The sequence below is a fragment of the Catharus ustulatus genome, chromosome 9 (genome assembly GCF_009819885.2).
Source record: "Catharus ustulatus isolate bCatUst1 chromosome 9, bCatUst1.pri.v2, whole genome shotgun sequence".
In the NCBI taxonomy this organism is placed as follows: Eukaryota; Metazoa; Chordata; class Aves; order Passeriformes; family Turdidae; genus Catharus; species Catharus ustulatus.
Genome location: NC_046229.1, coordinates 11,377,875 through 11,404,694, shown reverse-complemented (window position 1 = coordinate 11,404,694; position 26,820 = coordinate 11,377,875). Strand labels below are relative to the sequence as shown.

At 60.7% G+C, this 26,820-nt stretch overlaps 2 protein-coding genes across 4 annotated transcripts; one reads left to right on the top strand and one right to left on the bottom strand.

Moving 5' to 3' along the window:
- Positions 1 to 1,237: 1,237 nt before the first annotated feature.
- B4GALT2 (beta-1,4-galactosyltransferase 2) lies at positions 1,238 to 7,778 on the top strand. Its single transcript, XM_033067368.2, has 7 exons — positions 1,238 to 1,295; positions 3,572 to 3,958; positions 4,318 to 4,553; positions 4,627 to 4,817; positions 5,082 to 5,204; positions 6,278 to 6,382; positions 6,521 to 7,778. Exons 2-7 carry the CDS (start codon positions 3,643 to 3,645, stop codon positions 6,669 to 6,671), a joined length of 1,122 nt encoding a protein of 373 aa, XP_032923259.1. The 5' UTR covers positions 1,238 to 1,295; positions 3,572 to 3,642; the 3' UTR covers positions 6,672 to 7,778.
- Positions 7,779 to 8,282: 504 nt separating this feature from the next.
- On the bottom strand, positions 8,283 to 25,689 carry SLC6A9 (solute carrier family 6 member 9). 3 transcript variants are annotated; one of them, XM_033067367.1, is made up of 14 exons: positions 25,525 to 25,689; positions 22,965 to 23,111; positions 14,471 to 14,627; positions 14,183 to 14,314; positions 12,904 to 13,156; positions 12,693 to 12,825; positions 12,128 to 12,262; positions 11,944 to 12,047; positions 11,624 to 11,861; positions 11,401 to 11,535; positions 11,026 to 11,125; positions 10,684 to 10,784; positions 10,325 to 10,495; positions 8,283 to 10,104 (listed from the first exon to the last, which is right to left on the bottom strand). In XM_033067367.1, the coding sequence occupies exons 2-14, from the start codon at positions 22,992 to 22,994 to the stop codon at positions 9,892 to 9,894; spliced, it is 1,902 nt and encodes a 633-aa protein (XP_032923258.1). In that variant the 5' UTR covers positions 22,995 to 23,111; positions 25,525 to 25,689; the 3' UTR covers positions 8,283 to 9,891. The 3 variants fall into 3 exon arrangements, with proteins under 3 accessions (XP_032923258.1, XP_032923255.1, XP_032923257.1); XM_033067364.1 differs by lacking the exons at positions 22,965 to 23,111; positions 25,525 to 25,689 and adding an exon at positions 18,600 to 18,749; XM_033067366.1 differs by lacking the exons at positions 22,965 to 23,111; positions 25,525 to 25,689 and adding an exon at positions 18,612 to 18,749.
- Positions 25,690 to 26,820: the final 1,131 nt, after the last annotated feature.

The window sequence follows — 26,820 nt, the reverse complement described above, 5'->3', positions numbered from 1 at the left end:
GTGCTTTTCGACTCTTCCAATCCTGCTTGTGTAAATTACAGCTTTGGCAGGGGAATGGGCTCCAGACTTGCCCACAAGCCCCTTATAAAGATAGGAGACCCATCAGGGCTACTCTCAGGGTGACCCACAGCCAGCAGTGATAAGGTGAGCATTCCCTGTGTTCACCACGTTCTAGTGTGCACGCTTGGGTTCCAGATCTTGGACTAAATACCTGCTGCTCAAGCAGAGAAGAAAAGCTTAAACAAGGCTCTAGGATCTTACACCTTCTCTCATTTAGAAGCAGCAGCAGCGGGAGTTGAAGGATATTTTGGTAACCATGTGTAGGTATAGATGAGGAAAGTGCCACCTGCTGAGGAGCCAAACCAAGAGCTGGAGGCAGAAGTTGGACTGCTTTCAGCAGGGCTGGTTTGCAAGGATGGAGCAGGGCTGGGCTGAGTGGGTGCCATTCGGTTCTCTTCTGAAAGGTCTGCTGAAGGGAGTTGGAAAGCCCTCGCTTGGGTGGGCAGCCAGGCATGGGAGGAGGAGAGGCTTCAGGGGACAGGATTGCCCTAAACAGGCACAAGCTGAGTGGGTAGCAGGAAGGGAAAGGCTGCAGACAGTGCAAAAACTACCTGTGGTGGGCCAAACTTGCAGTGGGACCAAACCAAGATCTTTCACTAATGCCATTGTGGTAAGGAGAGAGATTCCCAGTGCTTCCTAGCAATGAAACACAGAAAGGGTGGTGTCGGGGGCAAGGAGCCACAAATAGGTTGCAACGGACGCCGAGCCAGCAGCAACGGCCGGGAGCGTGGGAGTCGCCGCAGGTGGGTCCATGGAAGCGTTGCCTTCTGGCAACAAGGAGCGAGCGAGCGAAGAAAGGCCGGGACACCCTGTGCCTGTGTCCCAGAGGCGCTTGGAGGGTCCCCGCTTGGGGGCCGCGCCCGGGGCCAAGGGCTGAGTATCCCGTGGTGGAGCCGGAGGCATCGGCACCCCGGGGCGCCTCTGCACCCGTGAGAGCGGCGGCCGTGGGCGCCGGTGCCTGCGGGACTGCCCTCCTCGCTCCGGGGCGGGCGAAGGCGGCGGCCCCGCCCGGTGCGGCGGCGGCGGGCGGAGCCGGCGTGCGGGCGCGGCCCCGTCTCCCTGCGGCTCTCGGCGGTGCGGCGGCCCGGCCGGCTGGGCCCCCCGCAGCCCCGGGCATGGGAGCCCGCGGGCCGGCGGCCGGGGCTGGAGGAGGAAGAGAAGGGAGAGGAAGAGAAGGAGGCGGCGGCGGGGGCCGCTGACCGGCGCCGGGGCGGCGCGGCAGCCCCGAGGCCGCGGTGAGTGGAGCGGCGCGGGCAGGCCTGGCCGGCCGGGGGAGGCCCGGGGTGCGATCCCGGCCACTCATGGGCGGCACCGCTCCGGCTCGGGAAAAAAACCTAATTTCGGGGTTGTTTCTCATTTTTTAAATAAGTTTTTGCATGTGTCGGCCACTGGGAAAAATTAGGGGGTGGGCGAGTGTTAGTTGTGCTGAATGCGGCCCCTCGCCCCACTTGTGGCCGGGAGGTGGCCACCTTCAGGGCATCGGGGCCACCGGCTCTCACCGTGCCTCCCTTCTCCCAGCCCTGGGATACCTTGTGGGAAGAAGGATTGAGTCCACGGGGTTGAGCATCCCTTCCAAAACGAGCATCACCGGCACATACTGCACTGGCTCGAAACCCTGGGGACCAGCTCCCAGCCCCAGGTTGCTTTTGGCCTCTCACACCCTGCACAGATGCTGCGGTGGGGGGAGATGACATCATATTTCGTAACCCCCTCCTTAGCAGTTTAAGCCCACTCATGTTGGTGGTGTCCTGTGGCCACTGCTTGATGGCGTGCTTTGCTTTTGTTCTTGCTGAGTGTCACTCTCTACTTGCCTCGTGGACCATTCTGCCAAAGGGCCCCTAAAACCAGCTCTGATTTTTTCCTGTTGCATCCCCATCTGGCTGTTGGGGCACCACCACTCTATATACTGTACAGGTTTTTGGGGAGGGTCTCTGGCAGGTGCTGGGAACAGGCAGGTCCCTGTGTCACAGGCTGTGCTGGGTGACAAGGCACTGTCGTCAGGGGGAAGTTTGAGCAGTAACAGCAAAGCCAGCTTTTCTTCAGAGAGCTACTTTCTAGAAAAAAAATGAATGTGGAGTTGGGCTGCTGCCACATGGCAGGACACCCCTGTCGCTATCCACCAGTGTACACAGGGATCCCTCTGCAGGATTCAGAGAGAGGGTGGACATAGTTGGGGCATTGGGCTCAGAGCCTTTTCCAGCACCTCCCTGGCTTCGATGGGTTCCAGGGTCTGCCTGCCAGGGTCAGTCTTGCAACTGGGAGAGGTCCCCCATAGCAGGGTTGGGCAAAGGATCCTATGTGACACCTCAGCTCCAATCCTCATACCTATCCAGTGTGGCCATCACTGCCAACTCAGTGCCCTGCAGCTCCCTGGAGGGCCCCACTGGACCGGGCTGGCAGCTGCTAGTGACTGGTTGCCAGCACTTTTGGGTACCACCAGAACTCCTATTGGGGGTTCTGCTGCAGACCTCCAACCACCAAGGTCCTCCCAGGGCCCATGCAGCAGCTCTGGCCTGTTCTGAGGTTCTCAGGACTTTGTTAACCCCCATGCCTGTCCCTTGTGATTGCTTTGCAATGTCCTAGCAGCTTCCTTGAAAGCAGGAACTCGCAGGACAGGGTTCAGGACAGGAACTTGGGTGCATGGTTGTGCTGTGGCCTGAACCCTGGCAGTGGCAGGGCTGGGAAAGGCCAGATAGTTTGACTTGTCTGGGAATTCTCTAGTGAGTCTCCCAGCTGGCTTCCCAGCAGGGCTCTGGCCCAGCTCCAGGTGTCATGTGAGAGATAAGGGGACCCTGACTTCCAACAGTCCAGTGTCCCAGGAGGCCTCACCATCAGGAGTAGGGGAGAGAATCTGCACCACGGGCTGTAAGCCAGACCCCCCTGGATGTGGCAGGGAATCCTGACTCAGGGGGGCTGGGATGTCCTGCTGGGCTGGGCTGGGCTGGGCTGGGCTGGGCTTGGCTTGGTGTCTGCCGTGCAGCCTGCTCGCCTGCTGGGTGCCTTGAGGAGGATCCCTGCTGGCATGACTCTCATTGCCACCCCACTTTGGTGCTGCTGCTGGGGTGTAGCTCTGTGGGGAGGGAGAAGGAAAGGGGTTGCTAGTGGGGACACCTGTGGTTCCCTTGGGACATCCCAGGCTGGTCATGTTTTTGAAGAGCATAGCCTTCATCAAGGACCCTACCTGCACAGAGGCTCTTTGTGGCATGTCTGGAGGTGTCCGCATCCTCTCTCTGGGTTGGGGAAAGGGGAGGGGAGTAGATCTGTCCTGTTCTGGTCTTGACCAGGAGAGCAAGGAGGGGACTTGCTATGTGGGCCTGAGGACCTCTCATATCTTCATGGTCGTGCCTTCAGAGCAGGGATCCGGGAGCAGTGTTCTCCCTGGGGCGTTCTGTGGCATACCAGCCTGCAAGCCCTCTGTATCAGGCCTGTGCTGCTCCTGCTGTCCCAGTGTCATTTGGGCTGGGTTGGGGGCTCAGGCTCGTGGTGTCCTGAGTGTGAGGTGTCTTGTCAGGATCAGGACCGTGGCTGGAGCCGCCCCCCTGCCCCGTCAAGCGCACATGTCTGCCTGCTGATGCCCAGAAGATGACCAGGCTGCTCTTGGGGGTGACCCTGGAAAGGATTTGCAAGGCTGTGCTGCTGCTCTGCCTGCTCCACTTCGTCATCATCATGATCCTCTATTTTGACGTCTACGCGCAGCACCTGGACTTCTTCAGCCGTTTCAATGCCAGGAATGCCTCGCGCTCCCACCCCTTCTCCAATTCCTCTCGCCCCAACGGCACCGTTCCCAGCTATGGGCCAGCCAGTGCTGAGGCCCCATCCCCCAGCACCAAGCCCAGCACCAACCAGTCCACCACTGAGAAGCCTTTGCAGCCCTGCCAGGAGACACCTCCTGGTTTAGGTGAGACATGCTGGGTGAGCGTTGGGGATGAATTTGGGCACTGATTCTGAACACGGGGCTAAGGTGGGTGCTCACAACTGACAGCCTTATCCCCTGGGCCCTGGGCACGGCTTCTCTATGAAATAGTAGAGAAACCCCAGCCTTGAACTGAACCAGGACAGCTGGTTTCAGGTTTTGTTAGCCCAGTCTTTCTGCCCCTGTTTAGGAAAGGTTTTGAGCGCTCTCTGCCCTCGGCAGTGCCGGTCCCCCTTGCAGGTCCCTCTTGCTGTTTGCTTTACCACTCCTGGCAGGAGCGGCAGGTGACCATGACCCTGACCATGTCCTGTCCTGTGGGCATCACCCTGCCCTCCCTCTCACAGTTGGGCGCCTGCTCATCGAGTTCAGCTCTCCCATGAGCATGGAGCGAGTGCAACGGGAGAACCCTGATGTGCGCCAAGGCGGCAAGTACAGCCCCCCAGACTGCCTACCCCGGCAGAAGGTGGCCATCCTCATCCCCTTCCGGCACCGTGAGCACCACCTCAAGTACTGGCTGCACTACCTGCACCCCATCCTGCGCCGGCAGAAGGTGGCTTATGGTATCTACATCATCAACCAGGTGAGGGAGGCAGGGGCGAGGGGGTGGCAGGGCTGGGTTGGACAAGCAGGCATTGCTGAGCTTTGCCCTGCAGTTCGGTGAAGACACCTTCAACCGGGCCAAGCTGCTCAACGTGGGATTCATGGAGGCACTCAAGGACGACGAGGAGTATGACTGCTTCATTTTCAGTGATGTGGACCTCATCCCCATGGACGATCGCAACCTCTATCGCTGCTATGAGCAGCCACGGCACTTTGCTGTTGGCATGGACAAGTTTGGGTTCAGGTGGGTGCCCTGGGGAGCTGGGGTGTTTCTGCCCAGGCAGGGCTGGAATATCTCTGGGATGGTATCAGGGCCACCCTCGATTGTAACCTGGAGCAGGCATGAGATCGATGGCTGGAATTGTGGACCTAAGATGGGAGAGGGCACAGAGCCCTGGGTAGGAGGGTGACACAGGAAAGGGTCGGTCCTTGTACTTGGGGGTCCCCATGGGGCTCACCTCCATCTTTGCCTCTTCCTGGGGCTGACCAATTTGCTGTCAATCTGCAGGCTGCCCTATGCCGGCTATTTTGGCGGTGTCTCTGGGCTGAGCAAGTCCCAGTTCTTGAAGATCAATGGCTTTCCCAATGAGTACTGGGGCTGGGGAGGAGAGGACGATGACATCTTTAATCGGTAGGTGCCCAACCCCTCGCTAGCACTGACTGTTTGGGATGTACCAGGCTCCCCAGCACCACTGAATTAGCACTCTTACAGTGCTGGTGTTCCCGTTTGTGTGGGGGATGTATGTGAAAGGGCCATGCCACATGTCAGAGAGGGATTGAATTACATGCCAACATTGGGGTTGATGACCCTCATGGATGGAACTGGCCTTTCCCAGGGTGCTGGGGGCCTGTGGGACACCCCTCTGCCTCCCTTGTGGCTGAAGCCTGTAGTGTGGTATGCACTGCATCCACAGCCTGTGGGCTGTGCTCCATACAGGGACTGGGATGTTAGACTTGGATGTGTCCAGAGCTGAGATTAAAAACTTGGAGGCATCTCAGTGGTGGCTGTGCAGTCGCCACGCAGTCATTCCTGCCAGCAGGCAGCAGTACCACCTGCATGCTGAGCAAAGCTCAATTCCCCCACACCCTGCCTGGGGTGCCAGAGGTGGACGGTGGCCACTTCACCTCCCATGGGTTCCCCCATGGTGCTGCCCCGGGAAGCAGTGTGCAGCCAGTGGGGTGTAACCAGCCTGTAATGGCCAGACAAGCAAAACACCTTTGTGGGAGCCCTGGGCACTTGGCACAGTTGTGATTTCCACACAAAGTGGGCTCAGGGTGGGGGACAAGAAGTGTATGGTGCTCTGGAAGAGCTTCAGGCAGCCCTTGATCTGAGGGGAGGGCTCCAAGGGAAGGGCTAGGAAGTGGCATTCAGGGAATGTAAACGGCAGAGGACACAGAGGGAGGGAGGAAGGGAGGGAAGGATGGCTGCACATGGATGGCTGCTGTGTTGTGGCACAGGCTGAATGCAGTTGCCATTCCCTGGAAGGGAGTGGCACTTTGGGCACACTGCCATGGGGTATGTGGCACCCTAGGTCATTACACTGGCCTGGGTGGGGCCTGGCTTTGCTCATCTTGGCTTGGCACAGCTTTGTTTAACCAGGGACAGGTTTATTTTGCCCAGGGTCTGACCCTGGAGGTCTCTGGGCTGGGAAATGTCCCACCCTGGTGCCCGCACACTGATCCCATCCTGCTCCTGGCCCCCAGCATCTCCCTGAATGGCATGAAGGTGTCGAGGCCCGACATCCGCATTGGGAGGTACCGGATGATTAAGCATGAACGCGACAAACACAACGAGCCTAACCCGCAGAGGTGAGTGAGCCACAGGGCTGGGGCAGTTGGGACGCTGGGCGATCACTTGGCTGCTCACCCCCCACAGAGGTCCAGCACTGCTGGCACTGCAGCAAGACATCCCTCCCTCCGTCCTCATCCTGCTCTTCTTTCCACCAGATTCACCAAGATCCAGAACACCAAAATGACGATGAAGCGGGATGGGATCAGCTCGCTGCAGTACCGGCTGGTGGAGATCTCCCGCCAGCCCATGTACACCAACATCACGGTGGAGATTGGCAGGCCACCGCCCCGCCTGGCCCGCGGCTAGTGCTCCTGGGTTAGCTGGGCGTGGCAGGTTTTCTCCCAGCTCAAGAGCCAGGACTGGACAGGGATGTTTTCTGCCTACTCTGCTGCCTTCTGGAGACGGCTGCCCCCCAGCCGGCCCTTTGGTCCCCAGGATTTCTCTGTCTCCCCCATCCCCACGAGTGTGTTTGCAGGACCCCTGCCCCATACGTGGTGTGTTGGTGGATGAGCCCAGCTGCCCTGCAAGCAGCTCCTGGCACAGAGGGAGGGGGCAACCCCAGGCCTTGCAAGGAGCCCCTGCTGTCCATGCCAGCTCCTGCCTGCAACCTGGGTGGAGAGGGTGAAATCCCACTGCTCTGTGAGAGCCAGAGGGTCCCCACCAGCGCTGTGAGAAGTGGGGTGCAGGCTTCCCCCTTTACTAGCGCTGGAGCCACTGCTGCCCAGCTAGGGATGGAAACAGCCTGGGGCCCCCAGGCAGGCAGGATCAGGGCAAGGTTGCTGCCCTGGCCAGGCACTGCCCATGCTGCTGGGCACACAGACGTGGCTTGCTGTCTTCCTCTGCTTTAGTCTGGTGCTTAGAGCCGGGCCCCGTCTCAGCTCTGCCAAACAGAGACCTCTGATTAGCGAATGCCCCTCGCTGTGCCTCAGTTTCCCCAGGGCTGGGGGGATGGCAGCTGTATCCCATCCCCCTTCCCCAAAGGCAGGTGCTGTGTGTGTGCAGCCCCTGCCTGCGCCTGCCCCACCCCCCGCCTTTGGTGGGGGAAATAGGGCTCATTTGAACCCCCCACCCCCTCTTGGTGGGGGCTGGTGCAGCCCCCCTCTAGTAGGGAGAGAATCTTCCCTTTGAGTTCTCCCCTTGTTTGCCTTCCCCCTTCCAGGCCCGGGGCAGGGGGGCTGCAGGCAGGAGAGACTGGGACCATGCAGGACAGGAGCCCTGTGCCCCTCCATAGGACTGGGAGCCCCAGCACCCCTGATGCTCCATGGGGGGCTGGGAGCAGGGCAGCTCGCCAGGGCTGGGGGGCACTGGTGACTTTTGTACATTTGAATGTCTGACCCTTTTTCAGCGTACATTGAATGCAGCGTTCGGTCGTAGAGACCGGGGGTTTTGTATTTAATAAAAGTTTGAAAAGTTGGCAGGCTTTCTGGGGGCGGGTGGGAGAAAGCACCATCTGATGAGGAAGTGGGATTGTGGAGTATAGAGGGGATGTCCTGTCTGCCACCTCCAGCTGCTGGCTGAGAGGCAGAGCCCCAGCCTCACCCTGTCCACCCTTAGGGGAACCCCCCAGCTCACTCAGCAATGCAGGGGTCCTAACAAGATGCCCACCTAGGCAAAGTGTATAGGGCAAAGCCAGCTGCCCTCATTGTCCCCATGGACATTTGTTGCCGTACCGTCCCTTTGGGGACAATGCCTTCCCCCATCAGGGATAAGCCTGTCCTTCATCCTCTGTCTTACCTTCAGCTGGTGTTGTACATCCAGGTACAGCAAAGCAGAATTCCCCAGGACCTAGCTGGCTGTTGAGTGCCAATACCTGGTATCACAAGTTAAAAGAACTGTACCCACTAAGCGTGGGCCCCCACTCTTCAACCCCTCCCTCCCCCCACACAGTTCCCAAAGAAGGCCACAGCAGGACACAGCTTCAGGAATATAAATCTCATTAAAATCTAGGATACTTTAGAACTCTACACCAGGAGAGACACTGGCACAGGCAGTGCTGCCCAGAGACACTGGCACAGGCAGCGCTGCCCAGGGACGCGCGCGTTATTGCTAACAATTAGAGGTGAAGAGTAGCGGCGTGACTCGAGGGGCAGGGCACGGGCACCATGCGGGAACCTGCGCCCCTCGCTGCGGCACGACGGGGGGCTCGGGACGGGGAGCTGGAACATCCTGCTGGGGCTCACCGCCCACCGCCGCCCGCCACCGTGCCAAGCTGTGCCGTGTCCCTGTGCCAGCCTCGGGGCTGCAACATAGGGAGAACAGGGTGCTGGCTGGGAGGGGAGAAAGTGGGGTAGGAAGGGTCTCATCCCATCCACCCCAAGTCAAGAGCTCCAAGCCCTTTGGGTGAAGCTGGAAGACAGATTTAAAACCACCCAGCCTTTGCCAGTGCATCCTGTTCCACTAATACTGGTTGGGGACTGAGCATCCCCAGATGGCTCGGAGCGAGTGGGCTGGTGCAGCCCTTCGTGTCTCCGCTGGTACCTCTTCCTAAGCAGCAGCTGGGGGAGGCCAATCCATCCTGCTCCCCCTTAGCACCATGGAGGGTCCTCCCCTGCCAGTGCTGGGGCTGCCAGGGAGAGCTGGACCTCATCCCTGTCTGCTTCCCCCCCGGCCAGGCTTAAGTACTCCCCAGCCTCCTGCCCCACTGTGGGGCAGGCAGCAGCATTGGGCTGTGCCTATGCTGCTTGCGGCGGTGCCCAGCTTTGCAGGCGATGCCTGGCCACCCAGAAGGGCACCCACAGACCCCAGTGGGGCCACAGGGTGGAGAGGGGTGCATGGAGGGGAGCATCCCAGCTCACTGCCTGCACAGCCCCGGTGTACCGTGCATACGTGGCATGCCCATGTACGCCACATCTGTACCCATCCTGTGTCCGTGAGGGACACACACGTGTACACACGTGTGCTCTAAGTGCTTGTGTCTTGTGCCATCAGATCCCCCTGCCAGTGCAAGCAACATGCTGTGCTGGCCTGGTGCCTGGCAGCAGCCCTGGCTATGACCACCTGTGAGACCCAGTAGGCTCTGAGCCACGGTGAGTGTGCACCGGGGCCAGGGGTCCCTGCAGTGCAAACCCCTGCCACGATGCCCTTGTGCACGCACAGGTTACGGGCAATTCTGGCATGCCCAACCCTGGTCCCACCCCAAGTCCTCCCCATGGGAAAGTCAGGAGGGTGCCCCATGGCAGGGCAGGCTGCCTGGCTTAGGGAAGCAGGGGTGGGAGCCTGGGAGCATCCCACCCCCACCATCCTGTGCATACCCCCAGGTCAAGGCCCCTGCAAAGTGCCTCTGGCTCCCGGCCCTCCCGGGGCTGTGCCCCCTCCTCTCTTGTCCCAGCGTCGAGCACAAAGGTTACCGTAAACACGAGGGTTAACGAACGCCATGGGGGCGGGGGTGGGAGGGGTTAACCGGCGAGGAGGTGGGGGGTCTCGGGGATGGGTGCTGAGAGCCCCCATGGTCCAGTGCGGCCTGGAGCCAGGCTCCGCCAGCGGAAGGTGCAAGAAGGGTTAGAGGGGGTGCGGGGATTGTGAGGGGTCACAGTCTGGAGTCCTGGCTGTGGGCTGAGCCATTGCTGCCCTGCATGGGGGATGCAGCTGCTGCTTCATTCTGGCCCTTCTCTGGCTGCAGGGGCTGCACCTCCAGGTGGGACTCGGTGGAAAGGCTGAACACTGGGGCATAGCGCCCACTGCGGTGCTCTGGCAGCGCTGGGCCCCAGTCCTTGCTTGCCTTGGTAGCATTTTTCAAGCGCTAGAAAGGGAGAGGATGGAGACAAGATTAGCACCCACCATGCTCCCCTGCCCCAGTCTGCACTAACATGCCAGCAGCTGCCAGGGGTGTACAGACATGTGGTACCCAATGCATGTTGCCTGCACACAGCCATTGCTGACAGCTCCAGTGAGGTCAGGGACAGCCTTGCGGCAGTCCCAGGTGGGACATGGACAAAGGAGTGTAGCCCTTGGCCACCCACCTCAAGCAGTGTGTCCCCCTCAGAACGGCACACTTTGTAGATGGCGTAGATGGGGATGCAGATGACAGAAGAGAGTGCCATGAGGAAGCCGATGCTGATGGCCCAGGTAGGGTAGACATACTCGTTGTAGGAGATGGGCCGGTACTGGATCACTGTGAAGACCAGGATGAACTGGGAAGGGATAGGCAGGATCAGCCAGTGGGGAGCAGGCAGCTTGCCCTTGTGCCCCCACAACTTCCCCACTCTGCCCTTCGCTGCTCTCCCGAGCCCAGCACTCTCCCCTCCAGGGAGTGCCATGTCCAGGTGAGCTCCTCACCCCCTCCACCCACAGCCCAATGCCCCATGGTTGCGATGCTCACAAATATGATGGCAGGTGAGATGAATCGCCAGCAGATCTGGAAGAAGAGCGGGGGAGGAAAACCCAGCATCATCTCAATATCCTTGAAGTAGTTGCGGTGCCCTGGGGAGAAAAGTGACCATCAGCCCTTCTGGTGACCTGAGCCCCCTCACCACCCACCCAGCTCCAGTGCCAGCCCCAAATCCATCATGGTGGGATCCACCAGCCTCCCAAGGCCGCAGCTCCCAACTGGGCAACAGCCTCCCCATGCACCAATGTTGGGGCAGATGTTGGGGCAAACCCTTACCCATCAGCTGGCTGGGCCAGCCTTACTGTCCGATTGGCTGCAGGCAGCTGTACCTACCATAGATGTACATGATGGCCACGCACATGATGCAGGAGATGACCACCAGGGAGAAGCTGGCGGCGTAGTTGTCCATCAGCAGGAGCCAGTAGATGCCCGCCTGGAAGACAAACACATTGGTACAGCTGCCCCTGTGGTACCACCGCTGCTGGCAGGGCAACAGCACAGAAATGCTGACTGTGTCAGCAACACACAGCTCGGATATCACCACCACAGCTGGCACAGCAATGCCTGATGCCAGTCAGCATGGAGACACTTAATTCTGGGTACCATCACCAATGTTGGCCTGGTATGACAATGTTGCCATCACAGTGGCAATGAAGTGGATGTGGCCGATGAAGGTGGCCATGGCAATGGCACCCTGTGGTCACCTACCTGTGTGGTGAGTGGGACGCCCAGCAGGAAGCCAGCCACAGCCACTCCCAGTGTCACAAAGGTCTTTCTGCGGATGATCCACTCGTTGCCCACCTCATCCACAATGGCTGTGACCAGAGTCTCCAGCAGGCAGAACTGCATATGGAGCAGAGAGGGCAGCACGTCACCACCTTGGCCCCACCATGCCTCCCTACCGGAACATGCTGGCCCCACCATGACCTACCTGTGTACCCAGCCCCAGGAGGATGAGCATAAAGAAGAAGAGAACAGACCACAGTGGCGAGATGGGGAGCAAGGTGAGGGCCTCAGGGTAGGCAACGAAGGCCAGGCCCGGCCCATGGTCAGCCACCTTGGAGACATCCACACCCAGGTGGTTGGCCATGAAACCCAGGATGGAGAAGATAACGAAGCCAGCATAGACGCTGGTAGCACAGTTGGTGATGCTGATGATGATGCTGTCCCTATGGGAAGAGGAGTCAAGGCTGGGCTGGCAGTGGACACAAGGACAGTGGCAGGGCTGGGGGACTGTGGCTGGGCACTCACCGATAGCAGTTGTTGTTGAACTTGTTGTAGGAGGCCATGGTGATGAGCCCGCCCCAGGCACAGCCCAGCGAGTAGAAGATCTGTGAGGCCGCGTCACCCCACACCTGTGGCAATGGGATGGTCAATGCTGTGCCCCCAGCCCCGCTCAGCCCTGGCTGCCCCACCACCCTTCATCCCTGCTCACCTTGGCATTGAGGATCTTGTCCCACTGGGGCGTCAGGTAGTACATGATGCCAGTGACGGCCCCCTCCAGCGTGATGCCGCGCACAAAGAGGATGGTGAGCACCACATACGGGAAGGTGGCCGTGAAATACACCACCTGTGGGGCAGCACCTCAGTGAGGTGGGGATCAGGGCAGGGGTGGGGACACAGGCAGCCCTGGCTAAGGTGTGGCTATGGGCTGGGGTTATGGTCCAGAGTGTGAAGTGACAGACCAGGAGGAGAGGATATGGTCCAGAGAAGGAACTATCGGCAAGGAGGTGGGACCATGGCCACATGGGAGGAGCTGTGTACAGGGGGCTGTGGCCAGGTCACAGAGGTGTCACCTTTCCCAGAGTGGGAGGAGCACACAAAGGGCAGGGACAATGCTAAAAGAGGAGGAACTGTGCCCAGAAGGGATGGGGACATGTCCACAAGGGGAGGTTCATTCCCAGTAGGGGAGGGGCTATACCTAGAGGAGGCATGGCCATCTATCCTGAAGGCATGTCCACACCCACAGGGAGGGGCCTAGGGAGAGAACACACAGGTACCTTCCCCGAGGATTTCACGCCCTTGATGAGGCAGAGGAAGACAACGACCCAGGAGACACCAAGGCAGCCCAGGAGGGGCAGCCGCACCTCGCCCAGGTTCCCGATATCATCCGATAGGTTCAGCACATACCTCCTGTGTGGGGAGGGGGCAGCAGTGTCAGTGGGGCCCAACATCATCACCTCCCCCATCCCTGATCCCAGAACCCAGTACCTCCAGTACTCCTCACTGGGGCTGGTACGTTTCTGGGTGCTGTTGAGGAGTTGGGTGATGTTGAGGGCAGCACGGCTGGAGAGGTTCCCGTCCAGCACCCCCACACAGTCAGGCGTGTTCCAGGGGTTGCTGCAGTACGTCCAGGGCAGCACGTGCGTCATGGACACAAAGAAGTAGTAGAAGGCAATACAGATCACCACGTTGTAGTAGATCCCGATGTATGTGGACACCACCATCATCCCGTAGCCCACGCCTGGGAACAGCACCGGGGAGGGGTGAGCGGCATGGTGCGGCGGCACGGCACGGGCACGGCACACAGCACCAGGGGTTGTGGCATGGGAGGGGTGGCCTGCATGCGATGCTGTCAGCAGCCTTGCAGCCATGCTGCAGGTCAGCACCTGGCTTTGGCATGGGTGTGAAGAGCCCTATGTATGAGATCCTCTACCTCCAAACAAGCCTAGTGGTGCTAAGGGTCCCCAGGACACATGGCAATGCACACAGACTGAAGGCAAACCCTTGGGGTCTGCAGCCCAAGAGAACAACTGGGTGGGGGTCACTTCTGGCTACAGTGATTTTAGGCCTGCAGTTATCTGGTGGCATGTGACAGGCCACACGAGGACAGGGAAGTGCAGCCCAGGCTCAGCATGCCACTGTGCAGAGTAGACAAGAGTACTCTTGTGTTGCACTCAGATCTGAGTTTGTGGGCATGTCACCTGGAAGGCAGCCTGCAGGTATGGGCCAGGGGAGCCAGCAGCATGGGAGCACACCAGTAAGCCAGGACATGCACCTGGAGCAGGGTCCAGCCATGGCAGGGCAAGCACGTGGGCACAGCACCTGCTATCTATGGTCCAGGAAGACAACAGCATGGACATGCCACAGTGTGTTCAGGGGACCTGAGTGGCCTCTGCAGGAGTGATGTGCTGGGAACACGTGTGGCTTATGCAGAGATGTGTGTGTAATGCCTGCAGTGGATGCCAGCACAGGGCTGGAGTTTGCGCAGGAGATGCGACGCGTGTGCAGGGACACGTGTAATGTGTGCAAGGGATGCAAGGCAGGCTGTGCAGGGCAGCGTAACCAGGATGGGCATGTGCACAGGGGACCAGTGCAATGCAGACTGTGCAGGAATGCATCTGTAGGACTGCATGAGCTGCAGGTGCCTGCACCAGTGCCAGAGGTGTGTGTGCACCCCATGGTGTGTGAGTGTCACACCAGCTGCTGGGCACTATGACAGCAGGTGTGCCATGCTGGCCTGTGCCAGTATGGACAGGCAGCTCCTTACCTTTGAACATGGGGCTGACCCTCCAGACACCAAGGCAGCCCTGACTGGCAAATTGCCCAAAGGAGAGCTCCATGAAGAAGAGGGGGATGCCGCAGAACACGAGCATGATGAAGTAGGGAAACATGAAGGCACCTAGTGGGCAGGAACCAGAAGATGAGTGAGCAGTAACCCCAGCACAGCTGTGCTTCCCATGCCCTGCACCACCCCACGAAATACCATGTGGGGCTGGGGTGCACACCCTCGCACCTGCCCAGAGGAACCCCACTCCCCTGGCCCCCTGACACCCACCTCCCCCATTGCGGTAGCAGAGGTATGGGAAGCGCCAGACGTTGCCTAGGCCCACGGCATAGCCCACGCTGGTCAGCACAAACTCGATCTGGTTGCCCCAGTTGCCACGCTTGACGCTCTTCTCCTGCTTGCCCTGCTCCCCGGGCACGGCGCCGTTCTGCAGAGACATGCCGTGGGATGTGTCAATTGGGGACCCCCCTGCTGGCCCCATTGGAAGGGTGACAGCCGCCAAGCAGGGCTGGGAGGTCCCCGGCATCCTTCCCCATCCCGCCCCCCCACAGCCCGCCACGCACAGGCAGTGCCAAGGAGGGGGAGGGCAGCAGTGTTGCCCCCCCCCAGTGAATGGCTCTGCCCAGAGCCCGGCTGCAGCAAAGGGAGAGCCTGCAACTCATACAAAGCAGGTCCAGGCGCCAGAGCACAAAGGAGCCTCTGTTCTTGTGCCCCCCCTCCCTGTGCCCAGCGAGAGAGGTCCTGCTGGGTGGCCACTGCCCACAACGGGGGGGAAATTGTGGGACCCCCGGCTTGAAGCAGAAGCCCTCTCTTGATGGGAAATGAGGTGCAGTGGCTAGAGTTGGCAGGGGCCTGGGTACCCCCCTGGGAAAAGCACCCTGCTTCAGCCAGGGTCCTGCAGCCAGCTCAGCAGTAAGCAAGGGCACCATGCTTGGGGCAGCTCACAGGGGGTGCCATGCAGTTGGGTCTCCTGTGTGGACAGCCCCAGTGCCCAGCTGTCTCTCACTGCAGGGGACTGGGGGGGCAGAAGGGGTCAAGAAAGGGCGCTTTGTGCAGACTGCCACACAATGTGAGCTCACACCAAGGAGGACAACAACAAATGAAATGAGTGCCTGTCACCCCAGCAGGGATGGAACCCATCACCTCATGGCTCTGTCCCAGAATATTCCTGGGGTCATACCAATGTCCTGCATGGATGCTGTGGCGCTTTGACAGATTAGGCTGAGGGTAGATGGCATTTCGCAATGCAAGGATGCCCCAAAGCCCTCTCCTCCCCACCTGAGCCCAGGTGATGGACGAGTGCACGGGGTGAGGGTCCTGGTTGCCAGTCTACAGTCCCACAGCACCCATCTCCTACAGGAGCAGCACAGGGTGCCAGCAGCCCTAGGAGCCTGTTGGAACTCCACAGTGCTGGTCTCACCACCACAGACACCCCAACGCCTTTGCCCACCTCACGCCCCCCTCTCCATGTGCCCCCCACAATGGCTGACGCCGGCAGTGAGTGGGCCACAAATGGGAGCCGTCACTTTGGATCTGCTCACGCCGGCGGGGCGCAGGCAGCAGGCGCGGTGCACCTAACCGTATCATTTGATTAGGGCCGGCACAGCCGGGACGTGATGCCCAGCGACTCCGGCACCGCGCTGCCAAACAAAGCCATCTGCTGCGACTGGGGCCCGCACGCGCCGCGGGCTGCGGGGGGGCTGCAGGGGAGCAGGGCTGCAGGACAGGGCAAGGGGGGACTGGAGGGCACTTTGGGCAGGGCTATAGGGGCTATGCACTGCCGTGCCCAGACGGGGAACCAGAGTGCCCCCACCTGACCCTGTGAGCCAAGGGTCCATCCGAAACAAGCTCACACCAGCTCCGGGTGCTGGGGGACCTCCCGCCCAGCAGACGTTCTTCTTGTGGGGTGCTGTCCAAAAACAGGACTCAGGGGTCCCCAAAGCAGGGGACAGGACACTGGCAGTGTCCCCATGCCAGGGCACACTGCCCACTCGAGCAGACTGATCCGATCGGGAAGCTCTGATTAAGCTGCTCACACTAACAAGGCTCCTAATGAGCAGCACAGCCAGCAGGAGTGGGGCAATGCTCCAGCCTCCCTGACAAAGGCTCTGGTGAGGGGACCAGATACACTGCATGGCTCCGGCTCAGCCAGGCGCCCTGGTGCCCACAGGGGACCTCATCCCTCTTCCAAGCCATTGCTTGGCTCAGGTGACCCTGGCTTCACTCCCAAGCCTCGTGGAGCACCCCAAATTTGAGTTGCTTGGCACCAGGGCAATGAAACCACCAAGCCTGTGCTGCTCCCTCTTCCTTTTCTGCAGCACTGGGCTTTGGTGCACTTGTCCCCAAATAAGGGGGCAGCCACATGTGTGTCCATGCATGCACAAGTGAGCATACGTGCGCAAACACTTGCGTGCTCACCCATCAGCTCACTATAGCCCCCCCCAAATCTAGGAAGGTCACCCTGTCCTTTACACTCATTAACCACCCTCCCAATCCCACATGGTAAAAGAAGGGGGTGGATAGAGAGAACTCAGACATCTGGGAAGATGAAACTCCCCCCCTTCCCTGCTGTGGGAAGGAGACAGAGCTGGAATGCAAAGGGAGAGCTGCCACCCAGTAACAGTGCAGTCTCTGGGGGGACCAGGTCTTGCTCCCAGGCCCCAAATTTTCCATGCATGTAATCCAATGCAGCTTCAAAGGATTTCTGGCTCGGGTGATAACATCAAGGAGGAGGAAGGATGCCACAGGCACCCCAAATGTCTCCAGAAGGGAAGTTTCAAAAGGGAATACCCAAAAACATCCCAAAAGGGGATGTTCGGGGTACCCAGGGCATCCTTCCTCCCCCTTCCCCACGGAACCCCACATACACCACGGCCAAAACTTCCCTAGCCCAGCAAAGCAGGCAGCATCATCCATCACCCTGCCTGGCACCAAAGTCTTTCTCATGCTAAGCAGCATCGCCTCACACAATGACAGCTTGGCTGGGGTGCCCGGATGCGCCCCACTTCCCTAAGGGGCCTTGATTTATGGCTTATTTTTAAGCTTGTGATGGTGGCAGGGTCGATATTGGAAGGAGATGTCCTCATGGGAGGCATCTCCAGCAAGAACCCATCCTCTTTTTTCCCATAGGGTATGCCAGCCTAGCAGAGGCACTCTGTGGGGCACAAATCTTATCCAGCCCCCATGAACCAGTGAGGGACCCCCACTTTCTCCATCTAACCTCCAACTCAGGGGCTGTCAGGGCTGCTCCTGCAATGCCAGCAGAGGGTACCAGTACCCCTGATGTCATCAGCCTGATGTCACTGCTCATTGCCATGGTGATGGCAACAAACTCATGGCTGTTTTAGGCAGGGGCTGCTGGAAGATAGAAAATACACTAATTACATCATTTGCCACAATAGTGGCTCTTCCAGGGCAAGAAAGTGGGGTGCAGGATGTTAGAGGCAGATGAGCCCCAGCCTGAGGTGGTGGTCCCAAGGGATGGAGGGATGGGGTCACTTAGAGAGGGGGTGTCCTGGGTGCCCTTGCTGACTCTCTACTGATCTTGGGTGCTGGGGGCCCTATAATCAGGCCCTGCACTCCTTGTGTCCCTGGTACATGGGGTAATGAATCCACAAGTGTCATCCCTGCATCAGAGGCTGCTGTGCCCTGTGCATCCTGACTGTCAGCCTCACCAGCACATCCTAACTCTCCCTATCCTCTTTCTTTGGTGCCCAACCCCATGTTTGTCCCAGCGCAGCAGAGGCATCTTGTGGGGGAAAAGGCATCTGGGATGGTGCTGGGGACAGAGCTGAAGTAATGCAGTTATGAGGGGCATGCCCAAACACCAGGACCTCTCAAGAGTATTACACAGCCTTCACCACCCCTCATTGCAGAAGGCTGTCCAGCCCCAGTGACAGCCCTGAGCATGTTCTGCAAGACACTGCCCTGAGGTGCCACAGGGGAGCCAGGACAAACTTTGACATTGATACCCATGAAAGGGAAGAGGGGAGTGGGGGAGAAGGAGGATCTTTGCTAAACTCTGCCCCTGCAGCACTGAGTTGCAACCCAGGTGCTGTGCACCTCTTCTACAAAATCAGTAGATTTCAGGGATAACAAACACACAACTGTCAGGCAATCACTTCTTGCTCCCAACACAACTGCGGCCACAGAGGGGGTTTGGTGCCATGCTCTACCCTCCCTCCCTGGAGCACCCCACATCAAAGGCTGTGGGGTTTGAGGGTACCTCTCCAGCATGCCATAGCACAAATCTAGAGCTGCAGCTCAACCCTGCAGAGCCATCACCCCGAAGACAGTACAAAGGGTTTTGGAGACCCATGAGTGGTGGGGGGACAGCACTGGCATGGCCACCATTCCACTTGGCCCGCCCCCCATTCTGCCCCCCAGACCCTGCTCTCACCTGCCCACTGACCTGCTGAGAGGGTCCGAGGGGGCCTGGCTGCTCGCAGCTGCCATCCGGGGGCCCAGGCTGGACGGCTCCGTGAGTCCCCAGCTTCATTGGCACCTCGGGCTCCGGCGCAGCAGCAGCCGCCCGCCCTCCCGCCTTCCCCCGCCCGCTGCCTCCAGCGCTTGGCACTGCTCCCCACTTGCCTCCCAGCCAGGCTCGGCCCCCTGTCGCCCGCCCCGATGCAGCACCAGCACCCCACCATGCCACCTGCCCTGGCACCATGCCTGCCCGGCCCACCCCGCAGGCACTGCCGTGCCTCTGCTACCCCCCACGAGCTGTACCCCCACAAGCCAGGTGCCCTCCCTGGCTCGTGTAGGCAGGGCAAGGCAGAGCAGACTGCACAGCGGGCTCAGCCCTGTCCCACTTAATGAGGCCTCGTTAGCGGGGTCCAGCTGCTCACAGCCCTGCACGCTCCAGTGGGCAGCACTGCCCTCCCTGCGGGCACCGCTGCCCGTCTGGTCGGGGCCAGGAGCTGCTCTTGGAGCATAGCAGAAGATGACATTCCCTCAGAGCCCCCTGTTTCCATGCCTCAACATGCTGAGCCCCACACATGCATTCCTGCCCCTATCCCCATCATCCACACAGCAGCTCGGCCCTGCATGCCCAATCCCAACCACGGGCATTCAAGGGCTGCAGGAACAGGGCATGGCCCTGCTTGGGGATAGGGGCACAGGGACAAGCCTTTCTGCTGGCACCATCCCCAGCCTGGTGCCATGCTACTTCACTAAACGTCATACTATTGGTGACATCACGGGGCCTCCATGGCAACCTTCACAAGGTCACTGCCCCGAGGAGCACCATCTGGCTGGCAGGAGGGCTGTGTCATGACCCCTTCACTGCCCAGCACCCCACAGCCTCCCTGCTCACCCCTTTGCCAGTGCGAGGTGGGACCCTGGTGGGGTGCTGTGTCCCATTGGAGGCCAGGCAGAGGGTGCCTCGCAGCCAGGCTCAGGGTGCCCCAGCTGCTCCCAGCCCTGTGTCCCGGCTGGGGAGCATGGCCAAGGCGCCAGCAACGCATGATGGTGCACTGAGGGCGGGGGGACGGGCCGGCGCTTTCAAGCGACCATCTGGGGTCCGGGCAGCAGCAGCCGTGGGCACACACGTGAACAGCACACGTGTGCGGGGTGGGCACTCAACCTCTCACATGCCAGCACCCAGTGCTTGTTCCTGCCCCTTCCTGCACTAGCCACCCAGCAGCTTGGGACGTGTCCCACCCCTGGGATGGCAGCACCCAACTGTGCCCCCCAAGATATGCAAGACAAGAGCCACTCCATGCTGTGCCCTGCCCTACATGCAGCCAGGCAGCTCTGTGCCCAGACATCCTGAAAGATGTGTGGGCACCTTGTGGGTATCCCTCCATGACCCAGGTCAGTTACAACACTTTGCCTGGGCCACCTGTGTGCCACCACCATGTCTTGCCCTGGGCACATTGCACTCCTTGCTCCTTACAGCAGCCTGAGAACAACACAGTACGGCAGGACCCACCATCCTGTCCTGGGGATGTGTACCAGCCCTGCCCTGTGGGAGCAAAGCACCGCTTCCCTGGCAGTCCAGCCAGCAGACAGAGGGGACAGTCAGCTGCATGGAGGCACACTGCTGGAAACAAAGGGTGTGCAGCAGGACCCTCACCTACCCTGGCATTCTGGTCCCCAACCTGACTGGCTGGTGGTGCTGGGGCTGAACTAGAGATACAGGGACAATGTACACATAGGGGGTGGCCCACAGGTCTTTCAGCCCACTGACAGGGCTGCAGGGTGACTGGGGTAGGAATGATGCCCAGGGACCGGTCCCAGTGCCTAGCTGAGTGCTACCCAACAGGGCTGCCTTTCTCTGGCCCCATTCTACCAGGGCAGACATGATTCTCCTGGGGCGTTCAGGCAGAAAAATCCCCCGCCAGCCCCCCCATCACTGCCCCTTGGTATTCCGGGAAGGGCTCCCGCAGCCAAAAGCCACTTCCGCAGCTCCTGCCACTGGTCAGTGGCACTGCGCCGCTGGGGGTGTCTGGAACAGGCAGGGACCCCCCAGCCCCTACCCCCCCTGCAGTGCAGTGGGAGCAGCATCCCAGTGTGTACTCAGGGTGGTCTTGGGTGACAGCAGGAACCTACCTGAGCTGGGCAAGCGGCAGCCAAAAGCTGCCTGTCTGTGCCAGCAAGGCAGCCCTGGGAGTCAGGAGCCACTGGCAATCTTGGAGCCTGAACAAAGTATCCCAAGGACAACAAAACAAAATGTTCTTAAAGGCCTGGGAGGGAGAGGGAGTCAGACCCTCCCCTGTGGCTCACAGGGATCCCCTCTGCCCAGCTACACAGGGACTGATCCAGCGCTTAGAGCTGTCCCACACTCTGTTGGGTATCCGCAGTCAGAGCATTTCTGGGGCTTGGGAGAAGTAGGGTGGGCACAGCCCCTCCTAACTGCCTCCTGTTTTGGAGTAAGCATTCAGACCTTCACAGGGACACCCAAAAACACAGATCCTGCAAAAGCAGTACACATCATCCTTATTCTCCAGGCCCCAGGTGACAGGTAGGGAAACTGAGGCATAGCTGCACATCACCCACCTGCTGTTTCCCATCACCCCTGTCCCTCCCCAGGTGGGGCACAGTGGGCATTGTAAACTTGTCCAGCCACAGGCACTGCACACAACACTGGGCAGGGGTTGCACGGTCAGAGCCCAGCTAGACTGGGGGTGGTGGGGGTGGGAGCTGCACCTGCAGGCAGGGATGAGAGCACAGGCAGGGACCAAACTTTACGAGGTTACTGGCAGGGCCCTGGAGGCAGGCCAAGGAGGTTATGTTCCTTTCCCAGCGACTCAGGTAGCTCAGTAGTCAGAACCTGGTCCATGGCAGCTCCTCCTGGGGCTCACAGGATACAGGAATGCGGATGTTTCAGGAACAGGGATGCTCTCACAAGGATCTACCCTTCTCCCCACAGACCCCATAGCAGCAATGCCCTATGCAGGGGTATCCTTGCACCCTGCAAACAGGGGAGGGCCAGGAAGAGGTCTGAGAGCCAGGGTGGCCAACACAGGACATGTCAGACCCTGTTGCACCTGACACCCTGGCCCTGGGATGGGCTGGTCAGGTACTTCTGAGAAACAGGTTAAAGATTTATGGGGAGTGGGTGGGCACTCCAATGTTTGGCTCTCTGACATGGGTGTCAGGCTCAGTCCTCTCTCCAATGCGACACTGACTGCTCTGGTCATAGCAAGAAAACATCAATGGCATGAAGTCACAGCAAGCGCAACGTGCAGAAGGGTGTCCCCATGACAGACCCCTGACTGCGCCCCGATACATCCTCAGCACCTCCCTGTTACCAGCCCAGGGCTTCTCCAGAAGAAATCTGACTTCCTATCCCACCAGCTGCCCCAACCCTATTCTCTACTGGGGGCAGGATGGGCACTGGGCTCCCTGCTGCTGGCACAGCGGCGGGGCCGTGCTGGGACACACAAGCAGAGGAACTGCGTGCATGCGGGAGCGCTGGAAGCACTTGCTGGAGCATGCCGCTCCCCTGGCTCTTGGCTTCCCAGGCAAACCCTGGCTCCCAGCCCTCCAGCTGGAGTGTGCAGCTATTTCAGGAAGCCCCCCGGGAAGGGGAGGGCCCGGTGACCATGTCAATCTCAGCATTCAGCTCCTAGCCTTTGGGAAAAAGGAAAGCAGCCAAGCTCAGCCTGGGGGCTCACCTGCCTAAGGCAGCACTGCAGCCTGTCACAGGAACCTGAGTTGCCACAAGCATGGGGCCATCACAGCCTTCTTACAAAGACATGCAGTGGGCACATCTCACATCTGCCCACAACACCAAAGCCACCCCGGTGCAGGCAAGTGCACGGCAGCTTACAGGACCCTGCATGCAACACACCGCTCATGAGGATGGAAGGTCAGGCACTACGCTGGTGCCCAGATAAACCTTCCTCTCGCAATGCACCATCCTACCAGCCCAGTCTCAGAGAGCCCACTGGGTGAAGACAAGGAGGAGCACCCACAATCTCTGGGGGCACCTGGCTCAGAGGAACACCTCTGCACCCTTTGCTGACAGCAGGCTGCAGAGCTGGGGTGGGTGATAAGGCTGGGCAGAGCGCCTGAAAACAGGTGATAGCATCTCCAGGCACAATGAGGCACCACACCCGAAGAGCCCCACATGGAGAGAGAGCATCAGTCCAAAAATCATCATGCTAGGAGAGCACTATGTTGCCACAACCCCAACTGGAGGTCCCAGGAGGGCACACCAAGTCCTACAGGAGCCCCAGGGTCTTGCTCCCTGTGCAAGTTTTCTGTGTTCCCAAGGCAGTGGCGCACACCAGCCCGCTCCCCACACCCCTGCACTTACCAGCAGCCCCTCGCTGCACTTATCGGCCATTCCTGGAGGCTGGAGCACGGTGCCGGCTGCCCAATGCCGGGTCCCTTGCCTGCCCGCTCTCTGTCACGCTGGCTGCGGTACCAGCACCAGTGTCCTTCAATCCACCGTCACAGCAAGCTGGGCAGAGGGGAGAAGACACCAAGAGAGAGGTCACTGGAGGGGGTGGACACTTCCCCACCTCAGGTCTCCTGCTCCCTCCAGAAACTGGGGGGCTGTGCCAGGCAAGTCGCTCCCCTCTACCTGCCTACTGGGTAGCAGGACTCCTGGTGGAGGATGCAGGGCCTGGGGCTGGATGGGTTGGTGGTGGGGTCTCTTCCTGCTGGCTCTCAGCCCCTGCAGCGTCTCTGAAGCCCCTGGCACCCACATGAGCGGCAGTTCCCAGGTGTTTCCCAAGAAGCAGTTAAAGATTTACCCGGTGTGGACAGACGACCTTGCGGACAGCTGGCTGCTGGCCCCCCGGCAGGTGGGCGTCAGGGGCCGTGGGCAGGAGCAGGGGCCCCTTGAGCTCTCCCCCAGCGAGAGATGAAGCTGAAGTGGCTGCAGCACACGACAGCGCCAGGACTGGGCGCTGAGCGGGGCCAGTGCAGGGCTCAGCTGCCGCGCAGGACACAGATGGGAAACGATTGCCTTCTGCCCCGGTGCATCGCATGCATGTGCAGCGCAGGGGGGCCGAGCCGCTGGGCTCTGCTGGGTGCCAGGTGCTGCTGGACAGTGCACAGGCACGGGCATCTGTCTTCCTGGCCCTCACCCCTGCCCAAGCCTCGGGCTGTTGGAGGCCCCAGGGGAACACTGAGGCCTGACCTCACTGGAAGGGACACACACTCTTGCAAAACACCAGTTTGATTATCTGTGCAATAAGCACTGGTGTTTGCAGATCCTACACCAGTGCTCAGTACCCTTGCTGGCTGAAGAAGGACCCCTGACCTGCACCAAGGGTCCCCAACCACCACCAGCAGCAGTCAAACACCCCAGGGCTAATCCCCAGGTTGCCATGACTCTGAAGCAATCAGCAGCAGACCTTAAGACATAAGGAAGGAGCATGGGTAGTGTAGATAAGGGGCACGAATCCAGGGGCTTTGGTGTGAGCCCCCATCCCCTCCAGCACAGACAGGCTGCTGCCAGCAGATACCGCAGATACTGCGCCCCACTGCCAATGCCCTCCTCAGCACTGCCTGCATTTCCAGGCGAGCTGAGAGTCATCACTGCCACAAGCCTGGCTCTTCGAATGGCACAGGGACCTCTCAAAGGTGGGAGGTGCAGGCTCAGTGGCCAGACCTCCTCCCCATCACACACCTACCGCCAGCCAGCCAAAAGCTACCCACCCCGCGGCCCTGAATTCACACCGGGAACTAAGCCCGTGCCCTGGGAAGGGGGAGTGCCCAAGGGGCCGGACGGCTGCCACACCCCTCAGGGTCTGCCAGGTGCTGATAAGCCTCCATGAGCACCGCAGATGCCGCTGGCATTGGCTCTCAGCCTGACAAGCACCGAGCGCGAAGCCAGCGGTGGTGTGTCAATGGGACGGGTGCAAGGATGCCCGAGGCTGCAGCGTCCTCTTGGACAGCCCAGCAGGGACAAGGATGCAAAGCACTGGTACTATGGGGTGGCTCTCCCAGAGCTGCGGGATGCCATGACAGACCAGAGGGCAGTGAAGCTCGTACCTAGAGCCGGCACGGATGGCAGGCACCCTGGAAACGGGGATACCTGGGCATCCACAGAGGCTCACGGACAGTATATCACACCTCGGCACGGGGAGACAGCACGGCACCCAGCGGAAGGCCATGGATGCTCGACCTCAGGATGGAGCCCCAGTGCCTTCCCGCCCGGCGGGAGGGCGGCCCGATGCACCGTGCAGCCGCTGCCACCTGCGAGGCCATTTCTTCCGCGAGCATCCGCCGGGTCTGCCGCAACCGCGGCCGGGGTTCCCCGGTGCCCACGGAAGGCGCACAGCGGGCCGGCCTGCCGCCGCCATGCTCCCCTCCCGCCCCGCGGGGGCGGCTCCGGCGGCGGCCCCGCGGGCAGCGCCCGCCGCCCGGCTCCCCCCGCCGCCGCCGCCGCCCGGTGCAGTACGGTGGCGGGGGGGGCCCGGTTACATCAGCCGCCACGTGGTGGCTGCTCCGCCGCCCCGCCCCGGCACATGCCCGTGGAAAATTACCGCCAACCCCCCCGGCCCGTTACCGAGCCGGGCCGCCCCGGTGCCCGGCGCCCTCCCGGGGTGCGGCGGCGGTGGTCCCGCTCTGTGCGCCGCGCCCCCGCGCTCCCCCGGCACCGCGCCGCGAGAGCAACAGATGCGGGACCGCCCCGCATCCCGCTATCCCGCTCTTCCGCTCCCGACACCATCCTGACGGCTGGCCGCTCCCGGTGCCGCTACCGATGTCCCCGACCCCACCGCTCCGGAGGCCCTCGCCGCCCTCGTCCCCTTCTCATCCCTGCTCGGCAGCCCACCCACTCCTCCTCCCGTCCCATCCCCAGCGCTGTTACGGCTGCTGGACGGGCCGGGCACCCGGTGCCGGCGGAGGTGTGTGCCCCTTACCGTGCCCATGCCGATGCCCGGCCCCTCCCGCCGCGCCGGGTGGGCCCGCGGGGGCGCCGCTCCGCCGCGCCCAGCCCGGTGTCGGTGTCAGTGCCGGTGCTCCACCAGGCCCGGAGCCGCCGCCGCCGGTGCTGCCGAGTTAATGAAAGTTTGGAGGTCGGTGGGTGCTGGCGCCGCCTCTCGCCCCCGCCGCCGTGCTCCGCCCCCCGCTTCGCCGCGCTCCCCAGCGCCCCGCCTCGGCACCCGCACCGCGCCCGCACCGCGCCTCGCCGCACCGGGGGCACCGCGGGCAGCGCGGGCACCGCGGAGAGCGCGAGCGCACGCGGTACGGCGGGCACACGGGCTACGTATGGCACACACACACACACGCGTGGGCACACGAGTACACACGGCACACACGGACATGCTGCACGCACGGGCGTGCCTGGGCACACTCTGCACTTGGCACACTTGGGCATGAACATCGCCGGTATCCCACATGCAGCCCACAGGCATGCGGACGTGGAGGGGCATACGCAGGCTTGCACAGGCATGTGGCACACGTGAACCTACCTGGGATGTATAGTCACACAGAGGCTCCCGCTGGGTACACGTGCCCCCACACACTCACATCCCTGCACACAAGCATTTTCACACACAGAGGAACTCTCACACACAGTTAGCACACGCTGCCAGGGCACAGTGCCGTGGCGATCCTGGGTAGCGGGATGGCCACAGGCTCCGGCCAAGAAGTCACTCTGTCGGTTGTGCAGATGTGCATTGTGTGGATGTCTGTTGCACACGTGTGTGTCACACACCTGTGTGTCCATGCCTGTGCATGCTGCAGCAATTGTACCTGCTGGCACATGTACACACGCATGTATGCATGCAAGTCTGTACATTTATCCCTATGTGGTATGGGGTATGTACACATGTCGTGTACACACATCTGATACACACACGTCTGGGGGTATCTACATGGGAGTGCAAACATTCACGCCTGTGTATGTGTGTCTGTATGCGTATGGGCACATATGTACACACGTATGGGTACGTGGGCACATGTGAGCATGTGTGGGTACATGTACTGATACACATGTACTCACAAATACATACATGTATGTTTCTCCAAACCCATGTGCCTGTGCACACATGTGTGTGCAACCAGTGCACGCCCCCACGTCCCAGGCCAGATGTTTCCAGTAATGCATGACGAGTGAGCCAGGGGCCACCCCTTGCTTGGCCTCTCGCCGAGGACTTTCTTCCCTCCCCTCTGCATCCCAGTGGACTTCCCATGTGCTGGGATGTGTGCCTGCC